The sequence below is a fragment of the Phocoena phocoena genome, chromosome 4 (genome assembly GCF_963924675.1).
Source record: "Phocoena phocoena chromosome 4, mPhoPho1.1, whole genome shotgun sequence".
In the NCBI taxonomy this organism is placed as follows: Eukaryota; Metazoa; Chordata; class Mammalia; order Artiodactyla; family Phocoenidae; genus Phocoena; species Phocoena phocoena.
Window position 1 is genome coordinate 70,045,586 of NC_089222.1, and position 18,922 is coordinate 70,064,507.

The window sequence follows — 18,922 nt, forward strand, 5'->3', positions numbered from 1 at the left end:
CATAGAACTAGGTATGACAGTCCCAAGACAGAGATTGCTTCATTAGCAAACGTGAACACTCCAAATCTTGGGTGCAGAGGAACGTGCCCCTTCATAGCTCCTGCAGTGCACCGGAATCATCTGGAGGGCTTGTCAAAACACACACTGCTGAGCCCCAGCCCTGAGGTTCCATCTGATTCAGCACGTCTAGGGCAAGCCTCAAGAGTGTGTTCTTCTAACGAGTTTTCAGGTGATGCTGATGCTGGTGGTCCAGGGACTGCACACTTTAGGAACCACTAACTTAGAGTACTGCTCCAGACCCTCTAGCTTAAGCACTTTTAAATTCTTTCACGTAACAACAGCTACCACCAGTAAGAATTCTACTTCTGTTAAAATGGTCACTGTCTATAAGCTCCTCGCAAACAAGGACTCTTACCCCGACTGATGAGAATAACAACGACAACCACCAACAACATTTAACCAGGTTTTCGGCATTATTTGAAGCATTTTTCATGAATCACCCATTTAGTCTACACAACAACCTTGTGATCTAAGTACTATTATTATCCCTACTTAACAAATGAGGGAAGTAAGATGTGAAGAGATTAAATAACTAACTCCAAGGCAAAGAACCTCAAGTCAGATAGCCTGCATTCAATTCTGGCTCTATCACTTATATGTATGTATGACTCTCCAGATCTTTATATACACCTTGAGAATATCACATAGGGATTTGCAACTGAAGATTTCCTGTCAGTAACATACCTTTCAGAACAAATGGTATTTGTGGAAACGGAATCTGTCGATCAGTTTTTCTGAGCATACATTTACTTCTATATGAGAATTAAAGGAAAGGCTATAAAAAGCTTAGAGATTCTCTGTTCCTCTCATTTTGTAAAACCAGAGATTGTATAAATCTGACAAAATTTATGTGACTTGCCCAAGACCAAAGCACTGGTCACCTCACAGAGCCAGGAATAGACTAAAGATAATCTCAGTCCTTAGTTCTAGGAATACACTTGGTAAAGTGGCTCCCATCAGATTCTTAACCACTATGTATATGTATACTTCCTATCAATATGCCCATAAATAGTCATAGAGCAACTAGGAAAAAGGATAATTTCAAATGGCTCATGTTTTACTTTACTAAACAGAGGGGCACATGAGGGCAGAAGTCTTAGGCTCGAAAGGAAATATAAGACATAAAAAGGTACAAAGCCAAGGTTAAAAAAAGTCTGAGGAGTTATTTCCTTATGAACATATGTGAATCGGCAAACTATTCAAGGAAATCATTGGTTCTCGTTCAAGCTTTCCATAAATATTATTTGAAGGAACAGTCTTTAAAATTGAAACACAATCCACAAAAACAAATTTCTAACAAGTGTCCATTACTTTTCTTCTAGCTATGAAAGTCAAAAGGTAATATTTTTTCTTTATTTAAAAAAAATCAAGTGAGGTAACTGCATTCATAAGCTAAGGCTGAATATTAATTTTGTTTTGAAAAGGCATGCCACTGTAAGGGTAACAACATTACATGTACCAAAGTATTGCTCAAGATTATACAAATAAGCTTGCTTAAAGAAAATCAGCAGGATAACGCACGCATTTCTTTTTCTTTTCATCCAACTTGTAGGTATGACTTCACGCAACAAATTGTGATATATTCTTAAAGTACAGAAGACACTAGAAGAAAATAATATCCCTATAATTGGATATGGCGTAGCCCTCGCTCACCCATGACTACTATAACGTGTACGTCTGAGTAGGTGAAAGGGATGAACTCCATGTCATCTCTTTCACCTAACAAAGGCCCCTTGTTAGGAAGACAGAGCATCTTTATAATTCTTTGCAGCATCCCTTATGTCCTTAATGATTTTCTCCAACTAACCATTTGGATCATGTTTTTGTTCATCGTTTAGCAATACAGAGCTTCTGTTGGCTTTGGCTGTGTCTATATACTTGTGATTGGTGGTATCAAAACATCATATGTCTGGTATTGTATAGAAAACATAGCTGGATGACTCAATTTTTAAATTTCCAATTGGATTTCTGAAACTCAGATACAGGCCTTGTTGAAATATATATATTTTTTAATGCTGAATTCATGGAGAATTTAATACATTCATAAAATCTGTAGAAACTGTATTTGTACTTAAAACTGGTAGTTAGGAACACAAAATATTAGAGGTCTAGAGTCAAAAGTCAAGAAATAAAATTCTAGATTAATTAAATATGAAGTATAAAAATGAAACAATTCCTTACTAAAACATGGGAGGTTTTTTTTATAATCTTGGAATGAGTACACTTCTAAATAGGAAAGAAAAGCTGAGGGCATAAAAGCGTATTTAAAATAAAATAAGGCATTGCAAAAAAATTCAGAGGCAAACAACAAAATGAGTAAAGATATTTGAAACTCACATAACAGTGAGCTGATTTTTAAAATATAAATAGCTTTCTTGCAAATGATAACACAGACACTTAATAGAAACAAATATAAACAGACATCTTATAGGAAAAGAAGTGCAGGTGTCTCATAAACTATATGAACAAGTGCTCAACCTAACTCATAATAAGAAAACTTAAAGTTTATGTTTTTAGGTAGCAAAGAACCAAAAGTCTGATAACACATTGTGTTGACTAGAAGATAAGGAAACGACTAGTCACTCTAAGTGTAAATTTGTTTGATGGAGAGGAAATAGCTATCTTTCAAAAATATAAAAGCATAAAACCTTGACCCAACAATTCCTCTTCTAAGTATCTATCGTCTAAATATAGTTGCACACACGCAGAATGACTTCTGTACAAGGATATTGTTTATAGAATAGTGTGTATCAGCAAAATATTAGAAAGAACTGAAATGTCCTTCAAGAGGAAACTAGGTTAAATAAAATATCCCATTTAAATATGTCCTAACATGGAAAAGTCTTGTAAATACAACATTTTAAGTTAAGAAAAAGTACTGAACAAGATTAGAAAGATAGATAGATAGAGAGAGAGAGAGAGAGAGATAGACATATACAGATATATAATATTGTGTATGTTGTTAATGCACAGACTGCATCTCGAAGAGTACCAAGAAATGTGGCCAGGTGGCAGAGAGGGGAGGGACAGAAAATTGCTTTTGACTATGTTAACGTCTTCTAGTCAGAGAAACACATCCACACATCTGTGGTTGAACAAAGTTGGGTTCACTGACTCTCAGCGAGGAGGAAAAATATACACCATGGCAGAACTGGGGTGTCTTAGTAAGGTGTAAGAAGGGACTTCCAGGATTTAGTCTCATGTTAAGTGATTTTTAAGGGGGCTCAAAGAAAGCAGATTTATTCCAAGTTGATTGCTCTTTGGATGCAGGTGTAATTCTATACTTGGCTATCTTAATAATTCTTATCTAGAAGGCAAGAAGAACAGAGCAACATCCTGTTCCTGGTGATGAAGCAGCACCCACCCATATAAACCAGGGTACAGCGAGATTCGATCATTTTGTAGTTTGGACAACTTTCTTGTTTTTGTCTGCATTCAGATATGATTACAGAGTGCTCTTGTTTTTGTCCTGATCCATCATGGTCACAGTGGCCTTGCCTGATTCGGTGTCCTGTGAAACTGTTCACATTTGGCCTGCTGGTAGTGCCGAGCCAGCTCTTGGCTGTCAAGAACTGTTTTGTTCTTTTTCAACTGTATATCCTTTTTTGTGCCTTTACAATTCTGTACCATATACTTATCTATTCAAAATAATTTTTAAATGAATCTCAAGACTGAAGGAGACCTTAAAAGTCACTGAGTTCTGAAACTATCTCAACCACCACCACGTTCTTCCCCTCCCACACTGAAGGGGTTTTTTCATAAACGTTCTACAAGTACCAGTGCAGCACCAGCTTGAATATCTTCAGTTTCACCATTGTATTCATTTGTCAGGCAGCTCACGCCACAGTGAAATGGCTGTTAATATTTTTGTTCAGAGAAAAAAGGCAACAATGCATTTGCATATCTTAATTGTTTTCACCCCAGCATGTTTGACCTCTTCAAATGTATCTTCTCCTACGGAAACTGGTGGAGCAGAATAATTACCTTTCTAATTTTATGTAAAATGTTCCTATTAATACTCTCCAAACTGCTGTTGTCTTTTTTGTGTCAGTGTTCCAACACTGTCTTGCATCTTTGGTATCATTACACTTGCAGAGATTTGTATCTGTTACTGCTGACAAACCCATTTGGTTTTGTACTCAATTACATGTAATTAGCCTTTTCTTCCTGAACAAAAGAACAGGTGTCCTATCAATTCAATCCAAGATACTATGGTAAGGTTGGCTGGACCTAATGATGTCTACTGAACCAAACAGCACACTTCTGACAGATGCTCATAGTAACAAGATTTTTTTTTCCAAACAATCAAATGCTTTTACTCCTGCCCACACAAAGTAGAGAAAGAAAAGGCATTTTAACAACTTAGAGGTTTATAATTTTCTATTAAAAAACATGAGTAGAATTTAAATCCTTCTTTGATATTTTTATCTCAATCCACACTCAGAAAATGTAAAAATAAAAATTATTTGTTTTCATGGGATATTTTTAATTAAAATATGTGTGGGGGGATCAGAAGAAAGTACATTAGTCCAAAAACTGGCAAAACCTGAATAAAGTCTATAGCTCAATTTATAGTATTGTACCAAGGTTAATTTCCTGGCTTTGATAATTGTACTGTTGTTACATAAAAGTGGTACCCATTAGGGGAAGCTGGGTGAAGAGTACACAGAAATTTCCTGTACTATTTTGTAATTTTTCTGAAGTCTAACATTATTTCAACAGGAAATGTTAAAAATATTTAGGTGGATAGAATATTTAGCCAATGATCTAGAGAAACTTTTACACATGTACAAGGACACATTCATTCATTCGTTTTGATTTTTGTTGAGTGCTTACTATGTACTAATGATCATTCTAGGTTCTGAAGACACAAATGTATAATGGATGGCTAGTGGGAAGCTGCTGCATAGCACAGGGAGATCAACTCGAGGCTCTGTGATGACCTAGAGGGGTGGGATAGGGAGGGTGGGAGGGAGACACAAGAGGGAGGAGATATGGGGATATATGTATATGTATAGCTGATTCACTTTGTTGTACAGCGGAAACTAACACAACATTGTAAACCATTTATACTCCAACAAAGATGTGAAAAAAAATAATAAAGATACATCAAAGATCAAAACAAAATCTCTTCACTCATGAAACATTCTCCAGCTAGGAAGATCAAAAATAAACAAATAAACTGCAACAATATGCATATCAGGTCATCATAGGAGCTATGACTAGAAAAAAAATACTAGGGTATCAGAATAGGTCAAGGTGAAATGTTTAGTTTTATTAAGGATGGTCAGCGAAGGCCTCTTCAACATGTACAAGAAATATTTTAGCAGCACTATTTGTAATTGCCTTAAAATAGAAATGATAATTATCCACCCAAAAGAGAATGGATAAATATATTTGGGTATGTTCATGCAATGGGATACTTTACAAAAATGAAAATGAATAATATTAAGCAAATATATCACCATATATGCATCTCACAACCAAAATACTGGGGAAGAAAAATACATAAAAGTTATATATAGTAATGTTCCTCTTATAAAAAGTTTAAAAACATGCAAAATGATGTTATGACGGATGTAAGTATATGCATATATATGTATATATGAAAAAATGTATTTATAAAACTGCACAGAAATAAAAAATGTCAAATTCAAGATAGTTGTTATGTCTGGTACTGAAGGGAAAAGCAGGACTCCACCAGAAAGAGCACACAAGGGTTTCAAATGTATTGATGTTTTTAACTAAATTTTAAGCCGGGGTTGGGTATCCAGATGAATTTATCTAAGTCTTATTATTTTGTATATTTAAACTCCTTTTAATACCAACATATCAATAAATGTATGCAGTAGTTTGTCTTAATAAAAAATAAGGTATTTTAAAGTTGTGAATCCAGACAGTTTCTAAAAGTTTCTGACAAAATGTAGCACCCTCAGTATGTGTGTTATGCGTAACGCCTCTATATATACGTATATATATTATGCATATGTGTGTATAAGTGTGTATATTTATATGTGGCTGTAGGTCTATATTAGCCATTGACCCAGCATCTGCAGAGAAAGCACTTTCAATTATTTTTCTAAAAACATTGAAGGAAGGTATTTTGTTGGTTGACCCCACGCTTTCACCCTCACCTCTCTGCCACTGCCCCGTGATAAACGTCACAGATCCATAGGACAGCTGTCTAGGTAACAGCTGTATCCTGTGGCTACGGCTATTTGGCTCCCTTGAGGACTGAATCTATGTTCACCAACTTATAATTTTTCAATCTTTTTTTTAAGTTGGGTGGATGGTTCTGTCTGACAAAGGATATTAAGATTATCATCTCCAGCCACATCATTTTATAGAAAAAGAAACCAGAACAAGGGATACCCCAGAGATAGTACGGGTGACACAGCTAAGCCACATCCTTGATTCTTTCCACCTATACTTGTAGCTTCACTAAATCTGAATTCAAGTTCACATGCAATAATGAAAATTCTACATGGAGAGGAAAGCATCCTCATTCTTCTGTACTCAGTTAAACCTTAAATCATTTAAAGAATGCATTCCCACAAACAAACCAACAATGCAAACCACAATAAGCTAATCACCTACTTGGCAGAAAATGGGATGAAATTCTTTATAATAAGATCTTTATTGTAATTCATATTTTGTAATGTGTAACATTAAGTGAACAAAGAATAATTTAGAAGGGGTGGAGAAGCGCATTTTCACACTCTAGGGATTGTAGATCTTTCCTGAGATCTTTATTTTTAATTTAAAAGATAGTTCACCGTAAAATATCAGACTTCTTAGATTATCTTATGCAGTTGGGTAGAATGTCAGTCTAACCACAAAATCACCTCCGTCAGAAGACAACTCAATGGGATATAGATTTAATGAGCATTTACTATGTGACTAGTACTAAAGATCTAGCAGGAAATACAGACAAACTTTGGGAAACAATATGATGCCCTGTATAATTTTAGAATAACACGAATTTCCCCCCAGGTATCTGCACACGATTATTCAGAAACTGAAAGATATGATGAAAGTGATCATTCTTGGCTCTGAGGCTTGCAATCAAAATTCTTCTGAAATGCAAATATACTCTCTCAGACCTTGATGATTTGTTTAGTTATCAAACTTGTCACCTATATAGTTAAATTACTTAAACATTATTTCCAGGGATATTATCAATAATCTTTTAATGTTTGCATTTTATCTCAAAAAACTATAAACAAAATTGCAGTTCTACCAGTTTTCATTATCTGTTATCATAATATTTTAATATATTTTCCTTTTTAGATCAATAATTTTGTCCTCAATCAAAATAAAATAACATGTAATATACATATGTATATATTCAATGTTTACCTTGAGAAGTAACTTTGGTCTTCCAGAAATGATGTTCTAAGAATTACTATAACATGTTTACTGTTTGGTTCCAGGATTGAAATACCATTTTGTGCTGGAAGGTCTGCCTTGCTTCTATGAATACTTAATATCATCCTGACTACAAACAGTGGGATGAGAGGAAATTCTTGTCCACTGACCAGTCAGAACTCCTTCAAGCCTTCTACCTTCTTACTGAGTACATAATCTCTGTCCCTCACGGTCTCCTGGCTATAGGGAATCATAGCAAGAAGGATAAAGGAAAAGACACCAGCTTACTAGTAGTTCAATAGTTCCAAAGGTAGCCTGGCCATGCTTTAAGTCTAAGATACACTGGGCCATACATTTGATTGTAATTAGATTGCAAGAAGCTAATGTGCCTTACTGTAGTCACTGTTTTCGTCCTTGGTCCCATCAATGGTACCATCTGGGTGCATCTGCAGGAAATATCCCTGCTGGCTGAATAACCTTGTCACAATTCCTTTCAGCTGGGGTTCTGCAGAACAAAATGAAATGATTATTGAAATTTTTTTTTAATACACACTTGCAAATTGTCAAAAACATTCCTGAAGTAAATGCATAAATGTCAATGGTTTAAATATTGAAATAACTATTTGAAAAGAAGGCATTTTGGTAACACATCTGTACTTTTTTTTCTTTCTAGAGGCAGATCAATAAATCTCTGCAAGAGTAAACCAAATGTAAATGAATAAAAGCTAATTATGATTAGAAAATACAGAGGTGTGCTAAAAAATGAATTATGTCTCTCCCTCCTGCATCTAGTGTCTGCCTGCAAGATGCCACTAAGTTTGTGGTCCCATTCCTGCGTCACTGTTCAGACCAAACTGTCACTGTAATTGCTAAGCTTTCAGGAGTCATAGTCAATTCCGGGAAGACTTCTATTTCTGCTGAATGACAACTCTCTATCTATGTTTCCTGGGTTTTGAAATTCTGATTAAATTCAGGCTTGGTTGAGAACCACAGGAAAAAGCCAAACCCCCATGGCCATGAGATGTCACTGGAAAGTATGTAGAAACAGATCTCACCTTCAGTAAATACTTCATCTGAGTGAGCCCCAATACTACAAAAGTCATTTTTCCAGCACACTCAAAAAGATCAAGCCATGCATATTTCTGTATTTCAAACCAGAAGTGGTCTTCAGCTTTTAAAAACACCCTACACACTAATACCATCAAACTGATCTTTGTATACCACATTTGAATTTTTGTATAGCAGCTAACATAAATATTTAAAGCTTTCTCACTGTGGTACTAGCTGCCAGCAACAATCTATTTTCTACAGTATTACCATCATTCTTTTTTTTTTTTTAACATCTTTATTGGAGTATAATTGCTTTACAATGGTGTGTTAGTTTCTGCTTTATAACAAAGTGAACCAGTTATACATATACATATATCCCCACATCTCTTCCCTCTTGCGTCTCCCACCCACCCTCCCTATCCCATCCCTCTGGTGGTCACAAAGCACCGAGCTGATCTCCCTGTGCTATGCGGCTGCTTCCACTAACTATCTACTTTCCATTTGGTAGTGTATATAAGTACATGCCACTCTCTCACTTCGTCCCAGCTTACCCTTCCCCCTCCCGGTGTCCTCAAGTCCATTCTCTACGTCTGCGTCTTTATTTCTGTCCTACCCCTAGGTTCTTCAGAACCTTTTTTTTTTTTTAGATTCCATATATATATGTTAGCATACGGTATTCGTTTTTCTCTTTCTGACTTACTTCACTCTGTATGACAGACTCTAGGTCCATCCACCTCACTCCAAATAACTCAATTTTGTTTCTTTTTATGGCTGAGTAATATTCCATTGTATATATGTGCCACATCTTCTTTATCCATTCATCTGTTGATGGACACTCAGGTTGCTTCCATGTCCTGGCTATTGTAAATAGTGCTGCAATGAACATTGTGTTACATGACTCTTTTTGAATTATAGTTTTCTCAGGGTATATGCCCAGTAGTGGGATTGCTGGGTCGTATGGTAGTTCTATTTTTAGTTTTTTAAGGAACCTCCATACTGTTCTCCATAGTGGCTGTATCAATTTACATTCTCACCAACAGTGCAAGAGGGTTCCCTTTTCTCCACACCCTCTCCAGCATTTATTGTTTGTAGATTTTTTGATGATGGCCATTCTGACTGGTACATCACCACCATCTTTGTCTCTACTTCAGTTTTGTGCAAAAATTAGACTACTCTAGCACATTTATAGCCCTATTTCATAAAAATTAGTAGAAAAAGAAAAATGCTGCTTCTGGTGATAAAAATTGAGGCAAGGATAGAAATCATATGACTGGTGAAGTAGTTATGTGTTATCCTCAAAAGGACAATCAATGAATTTCAACTGACAGTGTCATTCCTTCACCAATTTATTAAATCAATATTTACTCAGAACCTCTTTTATTGGGCAGGCAATATGCTAAGTACTGTGTGTTAAACTAAACACATTTATTGATGTTTGAGTCTAGATAAGAGTTATAGATAAGGATTCAATGCAATAAACTCTTTGGGAATGGATCTGCTCCCTATGACATATGTCTTTTGCACATATGACTAGATCACACACACTTGGAAGTTTGAGGCAATGCCTATATAAACATGTCTTCTTCAAAGCAGTCCTAAGAAGAAGAAAAGTTGCCAAGAAAACTGGTAATGAGGAAGTAGGGTATTAAAAAAAGAACTAGGGCTTCCCTGGTGGCGCAGTGGTTGAGAGTCTGCCTGCCGATGCAGGGGACACGGGTTCGTGCCCCGGTACAGGAAGATCCCACATGCCGCGGAGCGGCTGGGCCCGTGAGCCAAGGCCACTGAGCCTGCACGTCCGGAGCCTGTGCTCCACAACGGGAGAGGCCACAACAGTGAGAGGCCCGCGTACCGGAAAAAAAAAAAAAGTAAAAAAAGAACTAAACTGGAAAGTAGGCATTCTGATTGATAACTATGTATTATTACTGTGGTTAAATAAATTCAGTGTATTTATAATTTGAGCACCTTTGACTTAAAGTCTCTTTGATTTTAGAATCTTCTCCTCTAAGTAGTGCCAGAAATCAAGGCATGGATTCATTCTCAATGTGTTGTCTCCATGCCCCTGACCCCCAAGGGACATGTCAGAGAAGCATGTAGCTAGTTAACCACACTGCAAAAAAATATCCTGTACCCCTACCATCTATTAAGCCCTACCAACCTTCCCAGGCTTAGTTCCAGATCACCTTCTCAGGAAGACTTGGCTATCATAAGTGTGGGTCACTTTTATAATTAGGAGAAATAAAAGAATGTGTGAGCCTCTGCCACAAGGCTAAGTGGTTGACAGGAAGATGCTAATGTGGTACGTTCAGCTCTAGATGTGCAATCAGGAGACCCAGCTTTGAACCACAGTTGCTGTGGGGTCCTAAGCAAGTCACTTAGTATCTGAGGCTGTTTTCCTATCTGTGTAATGGGAAAAAATAATTTCTACGCTAACTATAATAATTTAGAATTTCAGATGAATAAATAAATGTGATAATATGAAATACAAAAACCATAAAAATATAAATCCTAATTAAGGTCTAATTTTTCAACCCTGAAAATTGAGGAAACAGTGTAAACCAAAGGAAGTATTTTACAAATAGACTTTGCTGATTCATGTTTTAGTAAAATATTGAGCTTGTAAAGTCACTAAAGTAACCAAAAGATTAAGAGTAGAGGATAGAAAAGGATAGAAGGAAGGAAAGGAACAACTGTCATAGAATTCATACTTTATCTCTAATAAACTTGATAAGGTCACTTTAAGAAGTCATGTTTTGATAGGTAAGGAGATGCATGGCAGCTGAATCATTAAAGCCTGAAAATGATTGTTTGGTTTTTTTTTCATGCTCCACTTTCTGTAGCTGTAATTAAACACTCCTTTTGCTACGGTGAAGCTATCCCCCTGTTGGGACCCTGGGAATTCAGGTTGGTAACTCCGGTTCAAGATAGTGAGCCTAAGGCTGTTCACCAAGCCCCACCACCCAAGAGCAGTGCAGAACAAGCTCAGAGTCTGAGTTTTAATTATGTGATGATCTATGAAAGTGAATGTTTTACACTATAGCTGTTTCAAAGGAGCCCTGACCATCTATTAAACAAATGCCCTGAACCTAGGATGTGTCACGGAAAGCAGTATAGCCTGCCTGACAGGCCTATACCTTTATTATTATCAAATCCTATCAATCTTTCCAGGCTCAGCTCAAGATCACCTCCACCAGGAAGGCTTGTCTATCATAAGGGAGGATCACTTTTATAATTGGGGGGAAAAAAAGAAAATGTTTTGTTGTATTTTAAAGAAAGGGGTTTAAAAAAAATGAGACCACTTTTTGGGATATCTAGCATCCTGAGTGCATTCAAGAAAACGTGCTTTTTATTTTTCAGACCATGCTTAGGCATCTAACAGATTAATAAAACCTGTGCTGTCCTCAGGGAGCACCCAGTCTAATGCATGAAACATACGTATACATAGTGTGAGATAGCTGTTAAATGATGAATGGAAGCAAAGTGACGTGATGTCACAAGGAGCAAGGGACTAATTCTGTCTAGAAGTTAGATGAAGGCACCTCACCTGTCACTTGAGGAGTAAATAGCATTTCATAGGCAAAGAAACCAGAGGAAGGCCATTCCAGAAAAACAATGGATGAAGGAGAAAACAGCATGGCAGACTTTGGGAATGATGCAGAATCTGGTATAGGCGTAATTTACAGCAGAGTTTTGCAAATGCTGGCATGCAGGTAAGTGCCTATTCTCAACAAATGTTCACAGGTAAACAGTGAAGTAAGAAAAATATGGCCAACAGAGTAAGTTTTTTATTAAGCTAATTTTATTTTCAATTTATATGACTCTCCTTGATTCAAAGATTATGTTTTTCCATTATTTTTTTCATTTTTTTATGAAGCAATGGCTATATTATTTGATGATGGTAAGACATTGGTTTAGTTTGTTCCCTTTTGTACTCTAAAGTAGTATAGCAAATACTGCTAGATTTTCTCTAAAATCCATTTCCTCTTTTTCCTGGGCACCCAGCTAGACCATATGTCCTAGCCTCCCTTGCAGTTAGGTTTGGCAGATGAATGAGTGTCATATGGAATGTTAAGTGGAAGTGATGTGTGCCATTTTCAGGCCAAGGCTTTTAAAAGCAAACATTATCCTCCACATTTTCTCTTCCTTAACGCTGGCTGGATTTAGATGATAAAGCCCTAGGAGATGTCAACAAAATAGGAGAATTCTGGTGGAAGAAAAGACAACAGCCATCAGAAATACCCACCTTGGACAGTTCGGTGAAAAAGAACTAGCAGTGGTTGTACATAGTGACACCCTTCCTAAGAGAATATGAAAAGGGGGTACCGGAGTGGAGAGTAACTTCACAGTGCAGAAACCTGATAAAAACAGTGCTACCTGAGCCGGGGGTCAAGGTTAAGGTCCACAGTGATAAATCACGCTGATAGCCTTGATATCTTGATACCTTTGATACGCTGTAATGAGAATGGCACTCTACCTCTGTGATCTTCCTCCCCAAAACCCATAACCCCAGTCTAATCATGAGAAAAACATCAAACAAATCTCAACTATGGAACATTCTACAAAACAACTGACTAGTACCCCTCGAAACTGTCAAAAATTCAAAAAAAAATTCTGAGAAAATGTCATAGCCAAGAGGAGCCTAAGGAGATAAGACAACTAAATGGAATGTACCTTAGATGGGCCCCTGGAACTGAAAAAGGACATTAGGTAAAAAGCTGAGGACATCTGAATAAAGTATGGACTTTAATTATTCATAAGGTATCAATACTGATTCACTAATTGTCACAAACATATCAAACGAATGTAAGATGTTCATATGGGAAACTGGGTGTAGGCTTCACTTTTCTGTAAATGTAAAACCATTTTCAAATAAAAAGGTGATTAAAAATAATAATTAGAGCCACAAAAGCAAGTAAGAAATTTTACCTTCAAAGAGGTTGGTGAGAAAGAAGGTAAAGCACAGGAACTCACGTTCAGCACCGCTTCCCTTCAGGATGACGTGGCAATTTCTGCAGAAGGTTTGACTTCAAAGCCACTCAGAAAAGCTGAGACCTGAAGGAATTACCTAGACATTCCTGCTGCCTTAAAGTGTACTGCCTTAAAGTGTAGTGCTTACCTAGGTACACGCTGGAAACCAGAACACAGACAGAGCCAAGGAAGCCTAATCACACATCTCAAAATGAATATTAGATTGTAGAAAACAGAGTGAATTTTAGAATTGGAAAGGCACTCAGAATCCAATACCTTTCTGCATCAAAATACCTTCCTTCATCAAGTTCAAAGATAAAAAAGAAAAACTGAGCCTCAGAGGGAAAATGTCTTGTCCAAGGTCATCCAGCCAACACACGGATGAGTTAGGAAAAGACTCGTCTCTGATATACTGAATGAACACTGTCCTTTCCTTCCCAAAGAGCAGCCAAGACATAATCTGTATATATCTTGTGCAAGCTGCAGGACTGGGGGGCAAGAAGCTAGAGAAGAGATGACAAGGAGAGGCAGGAGCACCTAGCTGTGCATCAGTTACTGAAGTGTGGGAGTGACAAAGGAAAGGAGTCCTAGGAAACCGTGCAAGAAATATGTATTTAATATCGACATATTTTATACACATGCATATATATATGAGATACTACAATTGCACTGTGTTTATCTAGGGCCAGCCTATTCAACATTTGCACCTAAACTTACAGAAAGTGCCCCCATGTAAACTCCAATCTAAAATGAAAAATATAGGGCTTTCCTGGTGGCACAGTGGTTGAGAGTCCCCCTGCCAATGCAGGGGACACGGGTTCATGCCCCGGTCCGGGAAGATCCCACATGCCACGGAGTGGCTGGGCCCATGAGCCATGGCTGCTGAGCCTGTGCGTCCGGAGCCTGTGCACCGCAATGGGAGAGGCCACAGCAGTGAGAGGCCCATGTACCGCAAAAAAAAAAAAAAAAAAAAAAAAATATATATATATATATATATATATGATCCAAACTTTATTATGAGCTATATCCAGAGAATTAATAGTATTTATTATAATAACAATGGCTGTATTATGAACCCATCTACTTGGTACCAGGCACTCCCCCAATGATTTCACTACAGTTGTATCTGGTATTCACAACAACTTAATGTGTAAGGTACTTTTTCTCATTTGTCAGGTGAGATTATCGAGATTCAGAGAAGCTACATCACTTACCCTATAGGTTACAGGACTAGTAAGTGAAGAGGCAGTCTAGCGTAACATTCTATGGTCCCAGCTGTTCTCCAGCACTGTTCGGTCACTTTAAGAAAGACACCGGCAAAACTGGAACATGTCCAGAGGAAGAGGAGCAAAATAAAGAGGGTGGTACAAAGGACTGTCATAGGAAGAATGGCTGAATGGACAGTCAATATGCAGCCTGGAGAAAGGAGGATGCAGGGGACGTAAGAGCTGTCCCCACTTTCTTGAGATTAGAAGTAAGAAGACAGAAGAGGAGACAGAAGCAAGAAGAGGCCAATTTGCTCTGAGTGGCTCCACAGGGATAGAACTAGGGCCGATGGCTGAACGTTACAGGGAGGCAGGTAAAAATGAACTTTCTGTAAACTGTATTCGAAAAGAAAACAGGCTGCCTATGGAAAGAGTGAGTTCTCCATCATTGGACAGAAGCAAACAGAGAGAAGCAGAAAAATCTACAGGTCAGGACAGCTATGAAGGACACAGATATCTCTGAAAGCAAAGGCATTCTGCATGGCAATGCAAGGTTCTTTCTAGCCCTGAGGTCCTGGAAAGCTTTGAGATAAGCCAGATGGCCGTTAAATACAAGTTCACGTTTCTGTTTCTTAGTGTGTGCTTATGACAGGGAATTGAAAAGACTGTTTAGCAGGCATCCTGCAAATGGAGAGTACTTTGTAAAAGTTAAGCATGCATTGTGTAGTAATTTGATGGGGCTTTTAATCAGTTTCTGTGGGCTTACAAACGACCCTTGGTATCAAGGTTTAATGTTGTCCACTTAAAGGAACGGAGATTGAAGAGGCTGTTAAACTGTGATTCTTGTCGAGTGCTTCTGGGCTTCATACCACTGCAGATTTCAAAATTAGATTGTCAGGGTAGGAGACTGTTCATAAACAGATATATTTATGATAATCACAGCTAAAGGGTATAGGCTAGGGCACATTTACATACCATAAATCAAAGCCCCAGACAAATCGGAAATGGATACAGTAACACAGGTGAAAGAGGACAGAACTTATCTGGACTTTTGAACACTCTGCAGAAATGACAATCACACTAAACTGGGGGAATTCATTAAAAATACTTGTTGTTTAGTAAAAGAGACACAGACCTGAGACCCCACATTAACTCGGGAGACTGTAGCGAATAAGGCGGAGATGTGACATCATGGCCTAGCAGAATCTGTCTGCTCTATGGGGTAAAGATTACCACATCCTGGGCTTCCCTGGTGGCGCAGTGGTTGAGAGTCCACCTGCCAATGCAGGGGACACGGGTTCGTGCCCCGGTCCGGGAAGATCCCACATGCCGCGGAGCGGCTGGGCCCGTGAGCCATGGCCACTGAGCCTGCGCATCCAGAGCCTGTGCTCCGCCAACAGGAGAGGCCACAACAGTGAGAGGCCCGCGTACCGAAAAAAAAAAAAAAAAAAAAAAAATGATTACCACGTCCTGTCGTGAGTCCTCAGTCTTCCCATAGGTCAAGTGAAGGTGACGGTGCCCTCAGCAGTTACCCATCTAAGGGACATGGAAATCCCTGTGAAGCACTAATAACGGCAAAAGGATTCTGTATCTATAAGCAGAGATCTATTTTCTCAATCAGCAGATACTGGTAGCACGTTTTATTAAAAAATCAAGTATTTACTGAGCACCAGACTTTCTGGTGGGTATTCTAGGTAGAGGGGAGAACCAGTGATATGCTCATAAAGCAGCTCTTTTTAAAAAAATGCCCCAAACCTGATTTCCATGGGACTGATTTCCACAGGGTAAATCTTCCCACCGTGGCTGATTTAAAACTATCATTTGACCTCACTGGATGCAGAGCTGGAGCAGAAGAAATGAGCATCCCAGGCTCCAGGATCCAGCACAGCACTGAATACAACAGAGAACAAGCCATGAAGCTTACATTCCAGCAGGAAAGACAAGAAGTAAACAAACAATTCATACATAAGAGTTTTCGTATAGGTGCCATGAAAATGAAAGCGATGAAAAAGGATGGAGGGTCCTGGGGATGGATGTGTTGTGAACAGCGTGGTTAGAAGTGGACTTCACCGAGACCTGATGAAGAGCCGTGGAGTAATAGCTAAGAGCATCGGAAACAGGGACTAGCAGATGCAAAGTAATCCTAATGCTTGAAAAGACTGGGAACCAGCAGACGAGAGGCTCTCTGAAGATCCTCCTCTCGACCAGGAGTTGGCAAACTACAGTCCTGTTGCTGCCAATTCTGTAAATAAAGTTTTATTGGAACACAGCCTGTGCGCCTTCATTCACACATTTGCCCCTGGCTACTTTCGTGCTACAACAACAGAGATGAGTAGCTGCAATGGAGACCCTACAGCCTGAAAAGCCTGAAATATTTACTAACAGGCCCTTTCCAGAAAAAGCTGGCCATCCCTTGCTCTAGACCCTTGCCGATGTAGTTCCCTCTGCCTGAAACGCATATCCCATGCCCTGCCTTCTCTCTGCCCAGAATTCCTCCTCAGTCTCCCAGGTTCAGCTGTCTTCCACGGGGCCTTCGCTGACACCCTGAGGCTAAATTAATCACTCCCTCTGCACAGCTCCCTCAGGCACAGGCTAGGAGAGGACTCCCTACACTGTTACAGCTGTTTGCATATGATCTGTCTCCGCTGAACTAGGTACAGCTCCTCAAGGGCGAGGACCTTGAATGATTCATGACCCTGTCCCAGCACGTAGCACAGTGCCAGGCACCGGGTAGGTGAGAGGTATGTGTACGTGGATAGAAAGGAGATAAGTTATACCTGGGATTTTCCACTGTGACCCGTGACTTTTAGAGGAGCTCCTCATTTGTAAGAAAGACGTTTACAGCCTTTGAATATCATGCCTCCAGCCTTCAGTGCCTTTCTTTCCATTTTCAGTCTCGACTCAGCCCCTCCACATTGAACACAGTTGACAAGCACAGCGGCATTCTCCATAAACTGAACAGTCTCCAAAGCCCTGTTCAGCGGGCATCAAGTGACCTTGAGACGGGCAATCCTTAACCTTCATGCTGCCTCAAAGCTAAATGGAAAGAAGGACACGCTTTTTCCAGAATATCCTCTTCACTAAACCAGTCTGAGCTGGGGGAGACGGGAGAAGCAGGGCAGGGAAATGCCCATCAGGATGGGGTTTCTGTACTGAGCCAATTTTATTCCTCATACCATTAACCCCCTCCCTCCCAGCTTCCTCTCTATAAGATGCTCATGGGGCTTCCCTGGTGGTGCAGTCGTTGAGAGTCCGCTTGCCGAGGCAGGGGACACGGGTTCGTGCCCCGGTCCGGGAAGGTCCCACATGCCGCGGAGCGGCTGGGTCCATGAGCCATGGCCGCTGAGCCTGCGTGTCCGGAGCCCGTGCTCCGCAATGAGTGAGGCCACAACAGTGAGAGGCCCACGTACCGCAAAAAAAAACCCAAAAAACAAACCAAAAAAAAGATGCTCATGAAAATAACTCAACTACCATTTACTGACTTCCAACATGTACTAGGTGCTGGGTACAAAGCTGAGTAAGATGCAATTCCTGCCTTGAAGGCACCCACGGCCTCCTCACTGAGATGCACACACAACTAACCATACCCAGTGAACATGGAAAGTGCTTTCCTAGAGGAACAAACAAAATGCCATGGAATCACAGAGCACGGGTGCTAACTTTACCTGGGATGGTGAGTTCTGGGACAGGAAGCAGTTAAGAAAGGCTTCAAAGATGAAGCAACATTTTAGACTTGGCCTTGAACAGGCAGGGCAGTTGTGCTTTGAGCAGCATAAGCAGGAGGGGCAGCCCCATGGGACACACAAACAGCATGTTCAGAGACTGGGCAAGCACACTGGCATGGCCAGGGTGTGGGGATATAAGAGGGTGCACGCAGTGGCTGGAGGTGACAGCAGAAGGGAAATATGGTCCCAGGACACTTGAGGTTCTTTAAGCAAAGCTAATAAAGTTTACCTTTTTTTTTTTTTTTTTTTTTTGTGGTACGCCGGCCTCTCACTGCTGTGGCCTCTTCCGTTGCGGAGCACAGGCTCCGGACGCGCAGGCTCAGCGGCCGTGGCTCACGGGCCCAGCCGCTCTGCAGCACGTGGGATCTTCCCGGACTGGGGCACAAACCCGTGTCCCCTGCATCGGCAGGTGGATTCTCAACCACTGCGCCACAAGGGAAGCCCCTAAAGTTTACCTTTTAAACCAATGATCTCCAAACTCTTTTGAGCATACATCTCCATCTGTTAAATCTACAGCCTCCGTATGAAATGGAGCAGGACACTCTTGAG

The 18,922-nt window shown here is 39.6% G+C and overlaps 1 protein-coding gene across 3 annotated transcripts in view; it reads right to left on the minus strand.

Annotated features, from left to right (window-relative positions):
* Positions 1–18,922, minus strand: part of FGF12 (fibroblast growth factor 12) — a 575,717-nt gene that overhangs the window by 193,350 nt on the left and 363,445 nt on the right. For all 3 annotated transcript variants that reach the window (XM_065875999.1, XM_065875998.1, XM_065875997.1), the window contains one exon: positions 7,823–7,933. In XM_065875999.1, the coding sequence (XP_065732071.1) occupies positions 7,823–7,933 (111 nt within the window). The remainder of the gene's footprint in view (positions 1–7,822; positions 7,934–18,922) is intronic.